Here is a 22441-nt window from a genome sequence, read left to right on the forward strand (position 1 = left end):
AATAAGACTGGTCCTCCATATGATCCAGAGTCAAAAAACAAAACAAACAAACAAAAACAGTGGATCAACAAAGGGGTTGTCTTTTTCATTCTGTTTGTTCCTTATCACATTTTTCCTTAGGCAAATTTTAGTCCCTAGGAAAAAAAAAATTTCTCTCAGCCCACAGCCTCCTCCACTTTGCTATCTATCTAATATCATAGTATCTGGGTGCCACTAAAAAAGACAAAGTGAAAATTATGTTCCCTTTTGCATTATTCTTTTAGAAATAGTCTTTTATATTCTTGCTAACCAGGGTTTCTTAGATTCTGAGGAAGCACTTAAACAATGTTAAATATACATACATATAGGTTTTGGAATGAGAAAATAGAGGACAAGAAGGAATACAAGGAGAAAAAGATGAGGCCATTGTTGAGAACTGTGCAACAAAACAGATCAGAAGACCGAGCATAAGCAGCTCTTCATTATAGTGCAAGCATTTATCATCGTACTGTTGTATAATCTGGTATGCATACATCTTCACAGTGGAAGGTAATTAAAGCAATACCACTGACCCTATAAAAACTGACCATTATTTAAACAATCTCAGTCATATTATAGTACTATGGGCTGGATTCAGTAAAATAGAACGTCTGACTTCTATGCAGTGGAAAACAGTGGAGCTCTGCAAAATATTGACTTTCATGGCTTTTTCAAATATGCCCAGGCTTCAGCAGTGTATGTAAGTTGAATCTACTATGACAGAAACAGGTGATCAAATTTATTACAGAACAGTACTTTTTATAGATTTCTTTTTTAAAAATCTAAACAATTCCATAGTAAGGATATAAACTCTCTATTTGATTCTACAGTTTAACTTACAAGTCAATGGCAAATAATATTTGCTATTAACTCCAGGAGTTTTTACAGTAACTTTTATAGAACTCGGTTAATTCCTACATAACCCAATGGATTTCATCCCTAGTATATTCTAAACTTTCTGTAAGTATTAAATCTGGCCATGTTTGATTAGTTTTTCTAACCCTTAGATTCTGACATATGATATATTTTAAAGGATTTGTCTATTGCAACATATTAAGACTAATTTGAAAACCTGTGAAAATAAAACTCAAGGCTGATTATAGTATAGAGGAACACAGTATAAGAAAGTACCAGAAAAAAATGAAAAGAATTGTTTAATTTATTTTATAGTTATACAAATAATAAAACAGTAATACCCAAATGCTGTACACAAAATCATATTAGAGGACAAGCCTGATAGGATACATCTTAATACTGTAAACTGCACAAATGGTATTGTGAATGCTCAGTGGCAATAGTACTGTGCAGAAATGCTCTACTCCATAAACTCTCTTCCTTTATTATATACATTTAGAACAATTGTGCTTTTCCCTAAACAAAGTAACATATCTTCAAAACAATAAAACTTAATGTGCAATATAAAGCTTAAATCCTGCAAGAGGGTAGGCGTCTATTTGTTCTGAGCACTTCAATTCTCAGTGAACTCAATGAGAGCAACAAGTGCTCAGCACTTCACAGGATCAGACCCTAAAAAAAAAAAAAAATGTACTGAACCCACAGGTATTTATCTGCAAATTGCAGTCAATTCAAAAAAGTCGTCATCCTCATGAGCATGTTGATTTTTAATGAGAAGTTTATTTCATGGGAGGATTTATTAATTGTGGTTCAGTTTGCAAAACACATCAAATTGCCCAAAACCCTTCAAGGCTGGAAACATTCAGTAGATGTTAGATGAGGGGTAGAAAAGGGGAAAGGAAGAAATGGAGGGATAGCTCAGTGCTTTGCACATTGACCTACTAAACCCAGTGTTGTGAGTTCAGCCCTTGAGGGGGGTCAATTAGGGAACTGGAGTAAAAAAAAAACAACTGCAAACTTAACAAGCAAATATATTCTCTGTTAAACCACAGAAGAGAGGGTCTCTGACAAAGAAATGTAAAAATACTAGTTTATAAATCATTTACAACAAACATGTTTGAATGAAAACAAATTCCTCTGCTAACTTTGCCTTAATGAGCTCAGCCTCAAGATTCTGGCATCATAACAGACAGCTTCCAGAATTTTGCTTTCAATTATTATTCTTTTTAAAACATATTTGCTAGAATCATTACTGGTGATTGCTATATCTTGTGCAGGAAGAAGTCAATCATTTGAGACCATTCCTCATTCATAATCAGCTTAATCTGATGCCCAGTTTCATATCCCCCCCAAATGGGTTATCATTCTAGCAGGCAGACAACTTGTCCATTTTATTTTCTCTAGTTAACATAAGTCAGCGATAAGTGTTGGGCAATAATTACAACTGATGTTTATACTAGCAGTTCTGTAAGCAGTGTGGGGAGATGAAAACAACAGAACTCATCCAAAGCTGCTATGCAGATTTGAGCTAGATTGTTGTACTGTGAGTTGAAGAACCACACAGTGAAATCCATTCCCTTGCATAGGTCCTGTGCCATATTTAAACCTCCATATAAGTTCAGTGAGGCCAATCCTTCACCAACCTCCACAGGAAAAAGAGGGTCACACAGCGGAAGCAGTGTGATTTCACTGTTGAGGGGAGGATTTGGGGAATTTGAATGGAGGTCCAGGGGCAGCTCTGTACATTATGGACACCAGCTCTGCAATCCTCATGCAGCAGTGTTTAGGAGCAGGGAATGGCAGGCCAGGGATGGGCTGGCATCCATGGATCTGCTGATGTGGAGATTTACTAGACATTGACCTTCACAAAGGGAGATACAGGATCATGGGGAAGGTGGCTGCAGTAAGGGACACAAGACTGGGAATCCCCCTCTTCAGTCTACCAAAGAATCTCCCTGCATTACATTGAGCTACTGGGTTTGTTTGTGGTTTTTGCACTGGGGTCAGTTTCATCAACAGAACTAAATGTGAACACTGCAAAATAGGCTCATGAATATCTTCTAAATACTTATTCATATTCTGCCTACTTCCCCCAATCTTCATCTGCTGAATTTTAAATCTGAACAGGAAAAAACTCATCTACCATTCTGTTTCTAGGTCTCATTGGTTTCCCTAAGTCTACTAAAAAATGGGAAATAAAGCATGTCCATCTACTTTGAACTTTATCTTCATTGAACTCATATTGGAGTATTAAAAAGTTCCCTGAAATGGGGCAGAAAAAAAACCGGTTTTAATCCACAAGGAAACCCTTTTTTGACTGTAGACTCTGCCATCTCACAGGGAGCCCAAATTCACAGACCATGAAGTATGTAGTAATAAAGGTATGTGAATAAGCTAAAAAGACACTACTCTGAGCTTCTCTGACAGGGATATCAGTGGACAGTCAATCATTCTATAAAAAATAATGGGTGGAACAAGACGACCTCCATGCATATTTACTGTTAACACGGATATCATCCATATTTGTTTTAAAATGCAAACCTTGAATGTTTACCCTACACAGTTTTGCAGTTTTTCAAACCCAATTTAAATGTGTTCCATTCAGTGCTGCCAAGTAGCTCTAAGTGATTCCCCTATGATTTCTGGAATAAAAAAACAAAACAAAAAAGGTATTAATCCATGATCATGTAGGCCAAATCTTGGACCCCAGCACAAAGCCAAAGCAAACAAGTCTTGTGCAGGAAAGCTTGGCGGGGCGGGGCGGGGCGGGGGGGAAATACTGACCATGTCTCTGAGATGGACAGCTGTGCTTTCAAACCACAGTCTGTTGGCTGCAGTAGTAAGTTCTGTGGCTTCTTCTGAGGGGAGTCTGGCTAGTGGACTTGCATGATTATAGACTTTCCTTTGGCATGTGTAATGAATCCTGGACCCACAAATTAGGAACAAGATTTATGCTTTAGGGCTAAAACCCACCATGTGTTGTATAGATGCAGAGGGGAGGAAGGAAGAGTTAGTCAACAAGGCAAAGACATGCTCTTAGAACTTTCTTAAGTGCTAGTTCTGGAGCCTGGCACATGACTGGAGACATAACCAGGCTTGAGACCCCACTGTCATTAGGGAGTAATCAGAGTGAAAGTATGATATGGAGCTCATTCCACTAGAACCATCACGTCCAAGACCAGCAGTTGGGATCAGGGGGGTCGTCACTTGGCTGCAGTCATTCCTCTACTAAGGTGTGAGCAAAGTTCTTTAAACTAGCTCTTCCCCTTTTTAAATAGGTGCATCCTTGCTCATGTGTCAGGTATTAAGTTTCCTGATATACACATTCTAAAAAGGAAGTCCTGGTTTTGCTTAACTCTAATGCATTCAATCACTCTAATTACCCAAGTCTGTGATGTGAACAGACTAAGAAATGGTACTATAGACTCTTCTGTACTAGATCCTGAAGATACTCCTCCTGCCACTTCTAAATCTCTTTCTTGGACAAGTACAGGACAAGTGCAGTTGTTCTGAGTAAGAAAATGAATGAGTGAATGAGGTTTGGAAGAATATAACTGATATGGGAATAATACAATGTGTTATTTTCATCAGTTACTTATCAGCATGTTAGACTGATACAAGACAAGTATATTGTCCAACACTGATAAATATAGATTTAAAAAGGACTTTGTTCAATTTATGCTTTATTTTCCATTCAGTTTTTTTACGCATTCCAATGACAGGGATATTACATAGTGCAAAATTTTGCTACATTAATTCTTTGTCATTAATTCTTTTATTACAGTAATTAAAAACTGAAAATTTTGCTTCAATGGAAATAAAAATCACCCTCATATGTTTAAGTGCATGGAATAAAAACAATTTGGATATTTCTACAAAACAAATCACTTTAGACAAAGTCAGCATAGGGAATTTGTTTGAGGCTCTTCATTCAAACAAAGTAGGCAACATATATTCCAGTAGATAACAATACCCAGAAACATTTTTCCTTCAGCAGCACGGCAACACAGTACTAAATGTATGTTTTCTGCATGAAAAGAAAAACAAAGGTATTTGTATACAAAAAAAAAAAATCAGTGTAATCTTTGGTACCAAATGTAAGGGCACCTTCTTATTAAGTACGTCCTCCCCAGTTGGCAAGTAACAGAAACGTTTCCTTAAGAATGGCTCAAAATTACCAATCTCATAGTGGTTCTGTTTAGCTGGTACTGACAACCGCAGTTAAAAAAAGCAATCTGGAGGTTTAGAGTTGTGCAACAGCAGGATACAACATAAATATTTTTTAAGTATTTGATTTCCCTCCAATAAGAACTTATTTCTTCAAATACAACTCTTTGAAGATTTTATTTTTAATTGTTCCTATTGTCCTCATAAAATCCTTTAAGGATTCCAATACCCAAATGAATAAAACAGCAATCAGAAAAAACACCAACAAAACACAATGAGGTTATAATACAAGGTCAAACAGTTCCCTGACTGAAGGCATTTACTTGATCTATTTAATCGTATAGACACCACTTTCTCCACTAATTCCACCATGATTTCTGATGACAAAGGCTGTTTTATTTCCCCAAGGACAGATTCCATCTGCTGGGTATTTCTTCTATAAGCTGCTCAATTTTGTGTTGGCAAGTCAGCATTAAATGGACTATTTGCTTCTTCCTTAATTGACGATGAATGCATCATTGGATCTTGTAAACACTACTGATTATACATTCAAGCTTTGTTCTTAGTGAAAGTGGCACTTACTTGAACCCTTGCAGTCAAGATACCTTAGTTTTATAGCACTTCACAGGTATAATATCAGCTGGTCATGGACTTCAGGTAAGCTTCCTTTTCCCAATGGCTTAGTGGGTATTGAAATATATCTTCTGTTTGATCCCATTGCCTTTCACAACATCTTTATGATGAAGTGACTATTCTGTACTTTATATTGTACTTTATGTGTGCTTTATTGCTGTACACATTTCCCTGTTGTTAATTTCAGTGCTCCTTGGTTATGTAACATATGTAAAGTTTTAAACTCTAATGGCATTCTATGAGGGCTGGCATTAGAAAAGTACCGATATTTTAGATCATCGTAGTAATGATATTTGACTGGTTTTCCATATAAATCCTTTGGAAATGGCCAGAACCCATACAGGTGAATTTCATCACAAAATCTGGTAGTGAGCGTGTACATGAGGAGACCGGTGCTGGGTCGTTTGATGTGGACCTTGTTTGTCAACCAGTAACTACAAAGCAAACAACAAAAAGACAAGTCATGAAACGTACATACAACTCCATATAAACAAAATTTGTGAAATGCACTTAGTTTATCTTCATTATATACATTATTTTTCTTTCATGCATCTTTTTATGGGCTTCATTCATTTTCTTGGAATGGATATATACAGATTAGCTTGTTTCTTCTCCTTTAGGGCAAGATGGTGAGCAGTTACTTGCAAAAGTAGTTCCATTAATTTTCAGTGGTATGACCTATGTAAGTAACTGCTCACTTGTGTGAGAAAGGAGTTCACAAGTTTTTAAAGGGGTTAACTTTCTTTTTGGAGGAGGAGGTTGAAGCCGCAACCAACACACGGTATTGCTCCTGAACTGAAGCTTTACACTGGCTCAATTGTATACTAGGAGTTAGGAATTCCAAGACAAAATGAAGTAACCACTTGAGTTCTGGAACTGCCAGCTCCAAAAGATATAAAAGGAGATTTCATTCATTTTGAAAAGACACTCTTTTTACATTATTTCACAGACGTTAGATGAAGGGAAGAACTAGAATACCAGTTTATCTAGGTGATGGGGACTGCCACCCTCAGGGACATTGTTAACAGGTCCAGAGAGTAACAACTACACCCTCTTTCTTAATGGGACAGGGCCTTAAGTTATTTTCTGTTGTGAGATGGGGTCATGGTATGGAAAAGTTTGGGAAACATGGATTCAAGATTAGCACCTACTAATCAGGATCATTTGCTATATTTAAACACTAAGATAGGAGGAAGTATCTGTGCCAAACAAATGTCTAAATAGTTCACTTTGACTGTGAAATAGTTCAAATCTTTGGGCCAAAGTCTTTTGGACTATTCTTCAAAAATATGCATGTAGCTGTTCTAATTATTAGGTAACTGCATAGGCAAAATGGGCCACGTAGACATATATCTGATCATTTGTACTTAGAAAGATCCAATTTAATAAATAAATATCTAATTAGCCAATTTTAAACACACAAATATGCAAATTAATTGCTTGTGCAAAAGTAGATGCAGTGATAAACATTTTTGTGTAATGACCTATAGCTTCTCTTAAGAAAACACACGAAGGCAAAACTGTATTTTTGTAAAATCTGATTCATTGTTTCATTGAATAATAAAGGACATTTTTATTAAAGTAATCTGACCCTTTAACTTGTTTGCATGTTTACTACAAATTTGAGACTATTCCTTTTCCCCATCACAAGGACAGCAACTTTTTTATAAATTCACCATTAAAATGAACCCTCTCTATTCTCGATCGATCTCTGTATACGTGTTAACAAAACTCTCATAAATCTGAACATGCTTTTGCAGACTTGATAGACAAATCTGTGCGCGAAATCAAGATGTTACCAAAAGGTGATTAATCTAATTTCTAATCTGAAATACTGTGCAGTGTTGTAGTTACACTGTTTCTTTGGTTTTCAGCAAGCTCTCCTTCCAAATGCAACAATGACAAACGTACATCTTGGCAGGCTTAGTTCTGGATGTCATTAATTACAGGTTTCTCAGGTTTTTTAAAGCATAAGTTGGCAATGAGATAGAGCCTCTCAACTGCAAAAGTTGATGCAAAGAGTGACAGAGAAAGAAACACAAGAATGTGAAGAATCTGATAAATTTAGGCTTTTTTTTCTTGCGTGACAAAAAGAAATCCTGACTGATGACACTCCACTGGAAGACCATTCACATCTGTTTTCTGGTACATTTTGAATAAACTGAGGGAACTATATTTTGAAAGGAGGCACTGAGTTGAACCATGTTTTGACAGAATTTTATTTTCTGGTTCTATTCAGGTTTGCCAAAGTATGTTTTTAAGAGATGGATGTGCCAGCATTTCACAGGTTTATGAAAAAGGAAACACTTTTGTTAGGGTCAATGGAACTAATCCATATAACATTAAGATAGAGCTACAGCTACATTGACAATGAGTTATTAGGTCAACTTATTTTCTTCTAAGATATATTAATTTTTATATTAACACCAGGTTAAAGAGAGGCCAGGCATATGAGTTTGAGTTCCAAATTCTAACAAGCTCTCAAGGCAAGGAGGTGCTGAAAATAATTGCAGATAACCTGCTCTGTCCATTGAACAATGAAGACAGCATGTTGTTCTCTAATGATAAACCTTTACTTCCACACTAGCTTGTCATGCTACTACCCAAGCAGACTAGCCTCACACTGAACCTTTGACAAGTACAGAGGCTGTTTCACATATCATTCTTGCCTAAAAAACAAGTGAATGAAAATAAGAAATGCAAGACATAACAGTACTGCATAGCTCGCATAACTGCAGATCAAGAGTTACATTTTGTCTTGCTCATGTATATTTACTTACAAGTTTCCCCGTCTGTAAAACTGAGATAATGACATTAACCCTCCTTTGCAAAACATGTGGAGATCTCTGGATGAAAAGTGCTAAATGGCAGCTAAGTTTTATTATTAACTGAAACAAAGAAAAGTGGTCTGATTTTTATGCTGAATAGCCACACATTCCACTGAAGTTAGTGGGATTACGTTTGCTCGCTCCACTGAAAATCAGATCACTTTTACATAGGTACCTAAATATGGATTTAGGAATCAGGGGATGTTTTCAAAGACACAAATGGAAGTTGGGTGGACTGCATGGAAAGTCAAAGGGAGTTCGGCATCTAACTGAAAATCTTCACCGTCTTCCTATCTTTAGGCACCTAGTTCTGAAAAATATGGCCATATTCATTAAATAAGGTTTTGGCGTATTAGTGGCTTGGTAAGGACTGGCCTCATGCTTGCTCAAACACTTAGTTAAGGTTTGTTGAGCACTTTGAAGAGGTAAAGCTCTGTAAGTGTTAAGTATTATTACTGTTTGGAGCAGGGGTTCTCAGCACATTTTTTGGTGGTCTCAGAGTGTGGCCACCAGCTCTTGCCGTGCTGATACTTTTCTCTAAAACACTTAATTAACTTTAGGGAAAAAAACAAATAAATATGCTTATACACATATCCAAATCATTGTAATTTATTTAAGTAAGTTTTTTTGCAGATTCATTAGTAAAAATAATACTTGTATGTTCGTTAATATCACTTTTCACAACACACTTAGTAACCAGCTCAGAGGCTGTGATAAGTGACTAACAAACATACAAGTATCACTTATTACAGCCTCCCAGCTAGCTAGTATGTCTGCTGTGAAAAGTGATACCTGAATGTTTGTTAATATTACTTTTCTCAGCAAGCCCCAGGACAAATTAAGCCTGGGGGCACAGGAGGTGGCAGCGGGGCCAGGGGTGATGAATGTGGGGCCAGGGAAGGCAGTGGGGCCCCGGGCCAAGGGGGTGAGCCTGCATGGCTGGAGCCGGGGGTCAGCGCACATACTGTGTGGTCAGAGCTGGGGGCTGCACAGCTGAAGTCTGGGGTCAGAGCCCGCTGCTGTGCAGCCAGGACCAGGAGTCAGCATTGTGCTCCATGCTCTGCCCTCCAGCAGTGATGCAGGGCAGTGCATGCAGGAGCAACAGGGAGGGAGGGGGAAAGGTTGATAATTGCCCTCCTCCCCCATCACCACCCAGGAGGTTTTCATGACTGCATGAAAAGCCCCAAATGGCCGCATTTGAGAAATGCTGGTTTGGAGTGCATACTTATGGTTGTGGTGTGGTTGGGTTTTTTTAAAGACACACAAAATTATATTAATTTAGAGCAACATTGGGACTTCATGTGAATACATGTGTTTACAGACATGAGTAAGAGTAGCAATATTTAGCCTTTAATATCAAAAGTGTCTTAAAAGCATCAGAAGCCCCAAAATCCTAAAAATATTAATTCTTGTTAAAATTGACCTTTTCAGTTTCAGTTAGTGTCTTGCAGTCTGAGTCTCTGACGTGGATGTGGCTTTGACAGTGGTTCTTTCATCTCAGAAAAAAAATGGCCTTTGTTTAAAAGGAAAAAGAACCTTCCCTCCCACTTTCAGTCCCTCCCCCCTGCAATCATTCCTGTTGCACTCACGCAATTTTAAAAAGCTCACAGGTTCTGTGAGCTGAAAGCAGCTCCAGGCTGAGCCATGGCCACTTTAAAGACAGCAGAGAAAGACTCAGGAATCTGTTTAGTTTATAAGACATATGAATGAAAGCAAGTTAAGAAAGTGAATATTATGGCATGCGGTTATGATAATTGCACACTACTATGTGTTATTCTGAATGTTTTCATTAACGTACATTTTTAGGCAGGAGAGACCTCTGAGATGTGCCCTCTGTTGATCCAGCATTTTACAACTGGTAAGATTTTTATTGTCATATTTTGTTTTAACAAGTGCTAGGCTCCCTGAGCTGAAAACAACTTCAGACTGAGCAATAGTCAGTTCAAGAACTTCAGGCCACAGATATCTGCTCAACGTAGGCTGAAGCTGAAACCCAGGGATCTAGTTTCAGCAGAAACAGGTGTTGCAGGGCTACGCAGAATTGGTGTGGCAGGCTCACCACATGCAGGAGGTTGCAGAATCAAGCTGCTTACTTACTACACTGCTGCCTTTCCCTCAGAAGCCCAACCAGGTGCTTCCATTTTTTCTGTTAGGAACCTTCCATGGCCTCCTCTTACCCTGGGTGAATTTCACTCATGTAAGAACTAGGGTTGCCAGCTTTCTAATTGCACAAAATCAACACCCTTGCCCTGCCCCTTCAAGAGGACCTGCCTCCACCCCACCCTTTTTCTGAGGCCCCACCACCCATTCACTCCAGCCCCTCTCCCTCCTTGCTTGCTCTCCCCAACCCTCATTCACTTTCACTGGGCGGGGGCTGGGGGCTGGGGTGTGCGAGGGGGTGAGGGCTCCAGTGGGGGGTGCTGGCTGTGGGGTGGGCCCAGAAAATGAGGAGTTAAGGGTGCAGAAGAGGGCTCCAGGATAGGGTAGTGACACAGGGGGCGGGGGTCAATCAGAAACCAGATGCCTGGCAACTCTAGTAAGAATGTCAGAGTTAAATGTTCATTAAATAAATCTGCAATATATAGAGACAGTTCCATATTTTTGGCACAAGGAATTAGTACAAGTTATTTCCAAGAGACAGAGATGAATATTCTATTACTGCTAGGATGAAAAACACCCCCAGCATGCCAAAGTCTATCGCTAGTAGAGTTTACACTAGGAATTAAAAACCTGCAACAAAACTTTTTTCTACTTGTCATAACTCTTATCCAAATCATACTGAGAAAAATGTAATTGTTCGCCCACTCATACAAATGAGACATTGGCCCAAACTAAACTTCATAGTCAAAATATGGGGTGGATTTAAATCTGTAGCTGAATTTTGCAGCTTGAGATCAACTCAAATACAGATCCAAAGAACACAAGATGTGAAATGAATAAAAAGGTTAGAGCAGTTTGAAGCTTACTGCCTTCTTTAGAAATCAAATTTGTAATTAATCAGGAATGAACACATCTCACCTCTGCAAAGCCAAGATCCCAATCACTGTTTGAACTGATTTTAAAATAGACCTTTTCATCTACCTGGCCTCTGTCATTTAGTCCTGGATTATATGACTAAAATTGTTAATTACTAGAATAACTGCCCCACTATGAGCTCAATTAAGGCTTAATTTTTGGAAATTCCTTAAAGTTGCAAGTAATTGTTTGATCAATAACCATTTTGCACCTTTCCCTTCCTGCCTGTGAACACATTCAGTTAAATCTAAGCTATGACGACAGCTTCTTTTTATTTATTTTTAGGAGTATGGTTTGAAAGTATGGTTCTCTGTAAGATTAAGAATTCCAAGCAGCAAAGGGAAAGGCAGCTGGCATCTTTAGTTTTTCACAGGTTATCTCTGGACCTACATTCACAGGGATCGACGTCCTAGACCTGATTTTCAAACTGGCTGTGGACATAGCAAAAACAAGAAACACCACCAGTCCTGAACAGACTATCGTCTCCTTCAGGCTAAGATCAGAATCCTCCCAAGTCTCCTGGCAAGACAGAGCAGCCCTATTAACAAGTAGTTCCTGGATTCAGTCAAATTCTAAAACATCCTTGCATATTACTTCAATTCATCAAAAGGCCATAAAACAGAAGACCAAGTAGGTCATTATGACCATTCAGTGTTAGTGTCATCGTTAACCACAACAGCTGATATTCTGGCATTGAAACATTTGCTCCTTCCTCAATGTTCCCAAGGGTTTCTATGGTTTTCTGATTATCTCTGACCAAAAAAAGTACAAAGGAAGACAATGCATCAGTGACCAAAAACAAACAGATATCGACATGCCCCAGTACAAGGAATACAAGCTTATGTCCTGGCTATTGAAGAAACAGAGAAATCCCACCTTTCTTCCACCACAGCAGCTGCTAAATCACGTTCCATTGAACTATCACAGATTGTGAATCCTCTTGTTAACTGAGTACTTCAGCTACGCCCATTGAGAAGTATTATCAGAGTCCTTCTTGGAGAAAGTCATCCACATCAAATATTGACTCTTGGAGCCCTAGGAAGCATACAGCAGGCATAGGCCTGATGACAGGATACCCTCTCACTTTGAATTTTCCCATTCTTGGCCTAAAGTTGCAACAGGCAGTGAAAAAGTCAACTACTTCCATCCAAACTCCCTCATGCTTCTCAAAAAGCAATGACAGCAAGTATTTGAATATCTGCTTAAAATGGATGTACATAGTAGCAATTTGCCAATTTAAATATCCTGATTAGTCATCTTAAAACAGAAGTCATTAGCAAAATACTGTTTGGCTAATTTCAGAGTAGCAGCCGTGTTAGTCTGCATCCGCAAAAAGAACAGGAGTACTTGTGGCACCTTAGAGACAACCAGATTTATTTGAGCTTCAGCTTTCATGGGCTACAGTCAAGTGGACTGTAGCCCACGAAAGCTGATGGTCAAATAAATCTGGTTGTCTCTAAGGTGCCACAAGTACTGTTCTTTTTGTTTGGCTAATGGCATTAAACAAAGATTAGTATACTGAGTGTATACTACATAGAAAGCTGAATTGGCCATTAAAGCCTTGCATTCTGTAATATTAAGATTTAAAAAGATTTGTGAGGTAAATTATTTATGTATCAGAAAGAACACAACAAAAATATTTATATAAATGAGATCTGTTTACATTTTCAGTGTCTAGCATTAAGGATTATTACTTCACAAGCTTAATGCATAATTTCTATTGAACTTCTGATGCAGAAGTCCCAGGTACAAGATTTTAGGAGAGGAGTGACTGGCAACAAGTCTGGCAGACACACTCAGAATAAAGTTTTCATGGACAACAGACTTTGAGAAATCCTATCATGGTGGAAAGGAGATGTAAGGATTTGTCTAATGGTGCCGTGTCCTCACCATCTTGCATTGTTCAAGTATGGCAATGTTTTGAGACAGCCTTTCAGCACAGTGAGGTAATAGATAAAAGATGTTGAGGTACTGTGACTAGCAAAAATTGTGCCATATTAATCATTGCATATTCCTGCATGAGAAGTGAAACAGCTGAAAATCTGAACTGACATTATTAAGGGTGAAATCAAATGGAAATGGTGGTGAGGGTAGATTTTATTTCATATATTTTACACCATTTTATTCAGTTGTGGATGGAAAATACAGCATAACTAAAAAACCAAGAGTAAACTTAAAAAAAAATGTAACAGAATCAGCTGTTGGCTATCAGACTATCCATTAACCTTCTTGGCACATGTCCTGTAGCATTCTGAAACCCCACTGAAGCACAGTCCATGCTGTTATAGGCTAATGAAAAATAGCACAATATGTTTATAAGTATAAAGACACACAAACTTTGTTCCCTATTGTTTAATATACATATAATTACACAAAAAACGTATGTTAAAAGAATGTAATTAAGGTTGCTAAGTCAAGCACTCAAAAGTTAGGAAATGCTAGAATTAAGGTTGCATGTGCTACTTAATTTGGCCCTAATTTAAAAACTTGGCATTATTATATGACCACATACTATTTTTTCCCACAGGACTTCAGGTCCCAGTCTATTCCTCTCTACAGATTTTGTTCTCTTCTTCATTTGAATCATGCAGCTTCCTCCTCCATGTTACCGAAGCCCAGGAGAGGTTTAACTGTTGCCAATTACATTTGTACAATAAGAGCACGGGAAGCACTGTTGAGTGCTTACCTATCAGCTAATTTGCAATATTTATTGTATGGCATTCTCAAGCAGTTAGTATACAAAACAAAACTGTTTTTACCAAAAGTAATAAGGCACTTTAATAAAGGGAGATGCACTTGCTCAAACTGTTAGTCTTTCTTTAATGAGCTCAGTCAATGTTATTGCCCCCTTTCCTCCTCCTTTGACCTGACTTGGTGCCAAGTGGTTTCTGCTAAATATTTTCAGGCAAATTTAGGTTCCCGTTTATAGAGCAGATGGTGAATGAAAAGACCATTAGCCTGGGTTTTTGATGATAGTGTTTTTGTTCTTCTGCAAAATGAAGGGAAAAAACCAGTGACTGAAGCTGTAATGACAACCAAGTTACAGGAGGCACTATATCTTGTTATGAATAAGAATGAAAGTGCTAAGAAGACTATGTATTCATCTTAATCACCACTGTGGAGAAATTTAAACATTTCAAATATTAGTTTTATTGACTGTGACAAAACAGCTAACAATATTTTAAAGCTCAGTTTGTACAATCTTAAAAATAATGGCCAAATTCTCTGCTATAGTGTAGCTGGTTTACAGTACTCCGGGGGCGTAATCTGGCCCGAGAGCAAATTTAGCCAATCATCTAAAGAAGACCACCTTAGTACAAGGGTGATACTCCAGTGACACAGATATGATGTACGGGCACTTATGTCACACACCCCTCCCTGCAATCAGTGCACTGTGGAAAAATAGGCATGGCAAAAAGACAGGGGACCTGACTACTATGCAGCTGAACCACACCAACCCCTGGCTGTGCTTTGATTTGCATTTAACTTGCCTTTATAACCTAGCATACGTTAGAACTGCCTTCCAGATGGCCTTGTGCAGAGCAGCATTAGGGTTGGGAAACTGCAAATATGAGCTTTAAACAACCTTTGTACCTACCTCTACCTGTACTTTATTTCAGCTGAAGCTTGCTCATTGTCTTTGTCTGTCCAGGTTAAACGAAATACCTGAAAACATGTTTTCCCTTTTAAGGTGGTTCTGAACCTTCTGGGGCAAATTCTGTCTATATTTAGACCTGCAGAATTTATGGTTTAAAGAGGAACAGAATTTAGCTCTGTGTTTTCAGGAATGTCCAGAGGAGCTAAAATTGCACACTATCAAAAACATCAAAGGCATGTTGTTTTTTTAAAAAAAAAATTGTAAGCCTAAAATTTACATTTACGCATTCAGGTACACTGTCTTGCTCCCACACAAGAATTTACTGTGTATATTCAAGTAGGGTGTAAATCCACACTAACATTAAAAAGCCCACCGAAGAATAGGTGCATCGATGATTCTTAAAAAATAATCTGTTTGTGAAGTTTTCCAAATGGCTAACTTTACATGACCAAATAAAACAGAAATAAAACAGAAATAAATAAAAATCACAATATAAGCCTATATATCACTGAATAAAACACAACCAGAATAGACTGATATCCCATAATGGCTGCTGAAGTGTCAAGTATGAATTATTAAAATTGATTGTTAGAAGCTCAGAAGACAAGATCCCACATGGACAAGCCGACCCATGATACAGTAACTAGTTCAATTTGGACTTCACTGCTGAACAAGTTTTAGATGAATTTAAGAAAAATTAATGTACTGATCTCTCTTGGAAGATTGAACACACAGGTGTCACACTATAAATGTAATGGCAAAATACTATCCTATATTACTTTTCAAGCACAGGTGAAATGAACTCAACATGAACTTATACATACTATCCAAGGAGCCTCTATAGGTTTTCCTTTTTCAATATTTCTGCGGAAAGAGTACTGACTCAGCCTCCAAAATGATAAACATCTCAAAATAAGAACAGCATGACTGAGTTAAAAGTTATATAAAATTGCCATGTCATGCTTTTGGTGAAGGAGCAATACTTCTATCCTTAAACTTCCATCTAACTTTTCTGGTTACTAATGTTATTAAGAACTACCCAAAGGCAGATAATCTGGGAGCAAAATACTAACATGCTTAGAATGTCTCCTAAATAATGATCAACATATATGCATAAAACTATTTCAGCTTAGGGTTACTTAACTCAGAAAAGACCTAAATACACTCAGCACACATTGTAAAAACAATACAAATTGCTGACTTGAGAAAAGGCTCAATTTGCAGCTCCTACTCATGAAAACAATCCTCCCCCATGAGAGTTGTTCTACTGACTTACATGCAACTATTCACGTGATGACAGTTATGACTCATACTGGAAGTGAACATTTAAACTAGACCACAATCTACTCGACCTAAGAACTCCAGTGATGAATCACAAAACCACCTAACCAGATGCTTAGAAGAATTTAATTAAACAATAACATATAAAAAGCTAAAAAAACCTGTTTTCTTCTAGACAAAAATATTAGAGGGATAGCAAGCTATGGGAGTAGTTATGCCTATTAAGATATAGACTCTTAAATAGATTTTTTTTTTTAATTGTGCTATAACATGTATTTTTCAGGGATGGTTAAATGTATAGTGGCTATTCCTCTGTAATTGTGGAGCCATAGCAACAGAGCTTGTTTTTCCTTTACATTAAATGTAGTGCTACACGATAAATTACCATTTGTTATTTTAGAAAGAAAATATGTTAATCTTATCCAAAATTTGTGTAAATCTTACCCTGTGCCACAGTAAATAACACAACTAAAATGGAAACATGAAGGTATTTTCAAGAAGCTGTCAAATAAATGCAGTCAATCATCAACGATCTGTCTCCTGCTCAAAATGGAGTCAATGAGAGTTTTACTATTGATGGCAATAGGATCAGGAGCAGGCCCAAATTTATTAGCTAAAGACGGCATTAGCATCTCTGTGCAGATCTTCAAGGCCTTCCATGGAATTGGCCCAATGTACCACAGATGCTTTCCAAGACAAAGATTTCCCTTGACTTTCCCCAGGAACTATGAAGCAGCCAAGCTCAAAGATGGAGTTCCTGAGAGTAGGTGAAAAGTCTTATTTGGAAACAAGGCCAAGGCTTTGAAACTCATTCCAAGAAATGACGGACCACAAATCTCTCTGCCCTCAGAACAAAGCGTTAAATTCACTTCCAATTATCATTCCCTCAGCTGCTATTCTGAACTGCAAAAAAAGGAAAAGAAAGAAAAAGCAGTGAAGGCAAAAAAGGAGAGAGAGAAAGAAGCAGGAGACAGTTAAGTAGAGAGAAAGTAAATACATTAAAAAAAAAAAAAAACCTTCTACTGCTTCAGGAGGAAGGAAAAGCAGACAACTGGACTAATGAGATTTTGGAGGCATTCTAATAATGGTGTGCACCATTATAAAGAACACAGGTGGGTAATCTTCCCTTTCTAAACTATACAGGACTCAAATATACTCTACAAATTCTTCACTTATTTCAGCAAGATTATACTATTGTGCCTTGACTAGATAGGATTTCTGATAACACTGTTATGTCTTTTCCACCTAAGTGTTTTGTCAGTTTTGTTGCTTTTATCAAAATGAAAAAACTTTAATATGATGGAGTTCATTGCTCTCTCTCAGATTTCTCTATTGTTCATCTCACTTCTCATTTTCAATGTACCGTTTAGATAGGATGTATACTGTTAATCAAAACTAATTTCTAGTTTTGTGTTCTAATTTTAGTTTTCATAGTGGGCATTTATTCTGATTACAGATCTTTTACTTCCAGGGTGAAATTGGCGATTCATTTTATATATCGGATTCATTTTACATACCCGTTTCTTAGTCTACCAACATAACCAGACCATTTGCATGTCCTTAAAAATCTCAATAATTAACCAACTCAGGAACTTATATTATTAATGACGCAATTTTATACCAGCAGAACAACAATTAGATGTATGGTTAGAAGCTGAAAGCTTCATTACAATTGCGTAAAGGAGGATATTTCCTAGATTACAAAATAGCTAGGAAGCAACTGAGGCCCAGAGTCACAAAAGGACTTAGGTGCCTAAAATCCAGAAAGTAGGCACCACTGAGAACCTCAAAATCCCCACTAAACTGCCACCTAACCTTCAGAGGTGCCTAAAATTCAATGGTGCGTAAATTTCTGCTAAAAAACAGGAGTACTTGTGGGCCTTGGAGATTGACAAATTTGAGCATAAACTTTCATGGGCTACAGCCCACTTCTTCGGATGCTGTAGCCCACGAAAGCTTATGTTCAAATAAATTTGTTAGTCTCTAAGGTGCCACAAGTACTTTTGTTCTTTTTGCAGATACAGACTAACATGGCTGCTACTCTAAATTTCTGCTGTAAATGTCCCCTAGGCACCTATGGTTTTGGCTCTGGGCATGCACACAATTCCTCAGTATAGGGGCCTGGGCACCTATCTCATGTCTAAGCCACAGCGGGATCCTCAAACCAGGCGAAACCCAAGGTTGTGAGCTCAGCCCTTGAGGGGCCACTTAGGAATCTGGGGCAAAATCAGTACTTGGTCCTGCCTAGTGAAGGAAGGGGGCTGGACTTGATGACCTTTCAGGAGAGGGATAGCTCAATGCTTTCAGCATTGGCCTGCTAAGCCCAGGGTCAAGAGTTCAATCCTTGAGGGGGCCACTTAGGGATCTGGGGTAAAGTTGGTCCTGCCAGGGAAGGTAGGGGGCTGGACTCGATGACCTTTCAGGGTCCCTTCTAGCTCTGTGAGATAGGATAGGTACATATAAACCTGGTAATGCTTGATTATTATCTTCCTCATAAGTTTCTTTATCTGTGCATCTCAAAAACTGTATTTTAATTGCTTTGGGTGTTGCCTCAGGTTTTGGCTTCAAACAACTGTCCAATGAAAGTCAGCAATTCACATTCTTGGTCCTAAAAGTGGTAAGTCATTACTGTGAAATTACAAAAGGTTCCCCATTTAATTCGTTTTTGGTCTCAATTCTCTTCTCACACACACATGCAAACATGCACAATCCTGAAAGAGTTTTTCTACAAAATATTTTTGTAAACACTGATTATTCAGAGAATGCAAGTTTGCTCTTTTAAAGCACAGAAATTAGTTGAATCTATTTTTGATTAACGTGGACTGTACCTACACATAGTGAACAAATCGTGCATTAATATTGATTGAAAATTATCAGCATTAGTGTTTTCTTACTCTATTTACTAAGTACCCTGATACTGCAAAACTTTTCACATATGCTCCTGTGAGTAGTCCAGTGGTAGTAAACATAAGAATGGCCATACTGGGTCAGACCAAAGGTCTATCTAGCCCAGTATCTTGTCTTCCGACAGTGGCCAATGCCAGGTGCCCCAGAGGGAAAGAACAGAACAGGTAATCAAGTGATGCATCCCTTGTCGCCCATTCCGAGCTTCTGGCAAACAGAGGCTAAGGACATCACAGAGGCTAAGTTAAGTATGTTTGAGTTTACAGGATCAGGGCCTAAGATCACACTTGATTAAAATGTTTTTATTAACAAAAAGTCAGGAAAGAAAATATTTGGAATTCTTTAAGGCAGAAAACAGCTCTGCAAAGTAAAACAGCCAAACACTCAAAAAGGAGAGATGAAAATTTATGTGCGTGAGTTTATGAGGATGAGGATATGAGGGAGCTAGGAGCTTTCTTTAGTCTGGTCACATCAGGTCAGGTTCAATCAAATTAACATTTATCCAAATCTTAATTCACAATTAGTGAAAGAGACCAGAATTTGAAGCAACATGATCAACTGGCAAAAACGTCATTTTTAACAAATGCAGAACCTTCAAAAAGTTTGGATAGTCTGACAGCAAGTGCACTCTATGAATCACATACTCTTATGACACTATGTAACTAATAAAATGTAGCTACCACAGCCTGCTGTAAATCACAAGTAGAAGGTAGCAATACTTCCTGGAGACCTGAGTTAATGCTGATGCTCATCAAAGTGACCAACGAATAGCTCAGGCAAAAGCATAATGTGAACAAGGAGCTGTGCTACACTGATTACGTAGTTCTGCCAGTGCACCTCAATTAGGACACATCTCTGCTGTTTCAGGCCCTTGTTTCCTCAGATCAGAGACTTTAAATGGTGCTGAATTGTACAGTTCCTTTTGATGTGTTTAAACATACACTGGAGACTGTATCAAAACCTCTAAACTCATTTTCACTGGTGAGCTAAGTCAACTGTTAATAAAAATCTCCAGAGGTTAAAGACTAGTGAACCACTACACCTCTTAGTCCACCGGAATGCGAATTCAACACAAGGTCGGAGCAGTTAAGCATGCTGATAGCACAAGCATAAAACCAATCTCTTTGGCAGCAACAGTAGTGTTATGATTAAAATTAGGAGAAACAGTGAGCCTGGTCCCACAAACACATACTCTACTGAGTAGTCATTTTTCATGCTAGGTAGTCCCATTGGAGTCAGGAGAACTACTCACATGAGTAAGTGTCAGCATCCCTAGATTTTTCTGTTAGATATACTTTAAATATTTCATTTTCCTTCTGTAACCATAGTTGTAAGAGAATTAGAACAGCACAAGACTGAGAAAAAGGGAGAACAGCAAAGAGATAATGAGACAGACATCAAAACATGTTTGTGAAAAGATGAAGAGTATAATAACCATGACTTGGAAACAAAAGTAACACAAGTAGAGGAATTAGTCAAACTAATATTGACTGACTACAGTAGCTAATCTGATACTCGTTGCAATATTGGTTACTTTGATCTTTGACAAGAATATTTAAATCAGTAATACTATGGGAATCAAAAAAAAAATCCATTGCGGTATTTTATTTCGAACTTTAAAAAATTATATTTCATACTTTGCCTTCATTCTTAGGTTGGTAATCCTGCATAAAAAGACCCTAAAACTTAAAAAATAAGACAACCCCCCCAACTAAATATAAAATAATGAGGTTCTAGTCTATTGAAGTTAACAAGCAAAAAGCAAGAAACTAGAGAGATCTAGGCAAAGACAGATAAATAGATAACACGTTCTACCCAGAAACTAATTTATTGAGGTTAGTTAGTTATCCATAGTAATGTTTGAAATTATCAGCCAAATACAATTCTCCATCTATTCAGATATGGGTCCTAATCTTTCAAGAATGACAAGAGCTATGTTGTGTGTAAACACACACACACACACACACACACACACACACACGAAGATGGAAAGATATGTGCAAAAGAGTGAGTGAAAGAGTAAAAAAAGAAGTAGTGGACAAAGGATACTTTTTAAACTACAGTAATACCAGCTATTTCTAAAAGCAAAATGATAGGAACATATTCATAAAAGACAAGCAAACATTTATTGCATGAAAGACTAATGTTGTTTACAAAACTGTGCAAACCCACCCCGCTGCTCTGGGTACATAGCGGCATTGCTAGCCCGCACTGAAACCCAGTTTTTAGCAAACTAGATAGATTTAAAGCAGATATGACTACACATGCTGCATGTTACACCTCCAGTTGGAGTTCAGACATAGCCTAGTAATTCATAGTTAGTATATACTAAATTTCTTAACATGAAACAACATCTAGCATAATTTACTGCAGATTAAGTGTTAGTCTTAATTGTGCTGGCTGCAACAGTCCCTCTGGGAGTGCTGCCCCACACAGGGATCACGCAGAGTATTAGGCACCCATCCCGCCTTCTCACCTCCTCCTGACACGGTCTCCACACTCCCTTCACTGCCCCCCATCAGGAGGAATTTCCAGCAATCTCTATAAGGCAGTTTTATGGGGACTTAAGCTTTCAGAAGAGATGCAGCCTGGGCAAAAGTCTGGCCCATAAGTTTTAGTGTGTCCCATGCCATCATATGAATGTTTCTTTGACAAATTCATCCGAATCTATTAAAAGATTGGTTTCTGTTAGACAAAATGGTCTGCTTGTTGCAAAAAGGGGTGGCCTTTAAATGATGGGCACACAAATTATGTTGTAGCTAATACAAGTCCTGGTTCAAAACAGCACTGGTGCTCAACTTTCAGCAAGTGTCAAATCTCCCCGAAATCAACAGATTGCAAGTACATGCTTAAAGTTAATCATGACTTATGTGCTCTGTGGCACAGGGGCCGTAGTTCTCACTTTTCCTGGGGATCTTTATTTGCAAGAGAGAGAGGTGTAAAATAGAATGGGACATGGATATCACATGGTTTGTAACAAGACAATATTTGGTTTGAATGGATAAGACTACGTAACCATACACCACTCACTCTGGAAAAGCCATATAGAATGAAGAGTTGTACTCCCCTAGTGAAAGACAAAGAGACAACTTTTGGCTGACGAGAGATGATAACCCAGCAGTAAGAGTAGTTAGGAAAACAG

General features: G+C 38.0%; 1 protein-coding gene across 1 annotated transcript in view; it reads right to left on the reverse strand.

Annotated features, from left to right (window-relative positions):
- Positions 1-1155: 1155 nt before the first annotated feature.
- ST8SIA4 (ST8 alpha-N-acetyl-neuraminide alpha-2,8-sialyltransferase 4) overlaps positions 1156-22441 on the reverse strand; it is an 87582-nt gene continuing 66296 nt past the window's right edge. The window contains exon 5 of the mRNA XM_032762632.1: positions 1156-6107. Coding sequence (XP_032618523.1) covers positions 5825-6107 — 283 coding nt within the window. The 3' untranslated portion in view covers positions 1156-5824. The remainder of the gene's footprint in view (positions 6108-22441) is intronic.

Source organism: Chelonoidis abingdonii, chromosome 6 (genome assembly GCF_003597395.2).
Source record: "Chelonoidis abingdonii isolate Lonesome George chromosome 6, CheloAbing_2.0, whole genome shotgun sequence".
Lineage (NCBI taxonomy): Eukaryota > Metazoa > Chordata > Testudines > Testudinidae > Chelonoidis > Chelonoidis abingdonii.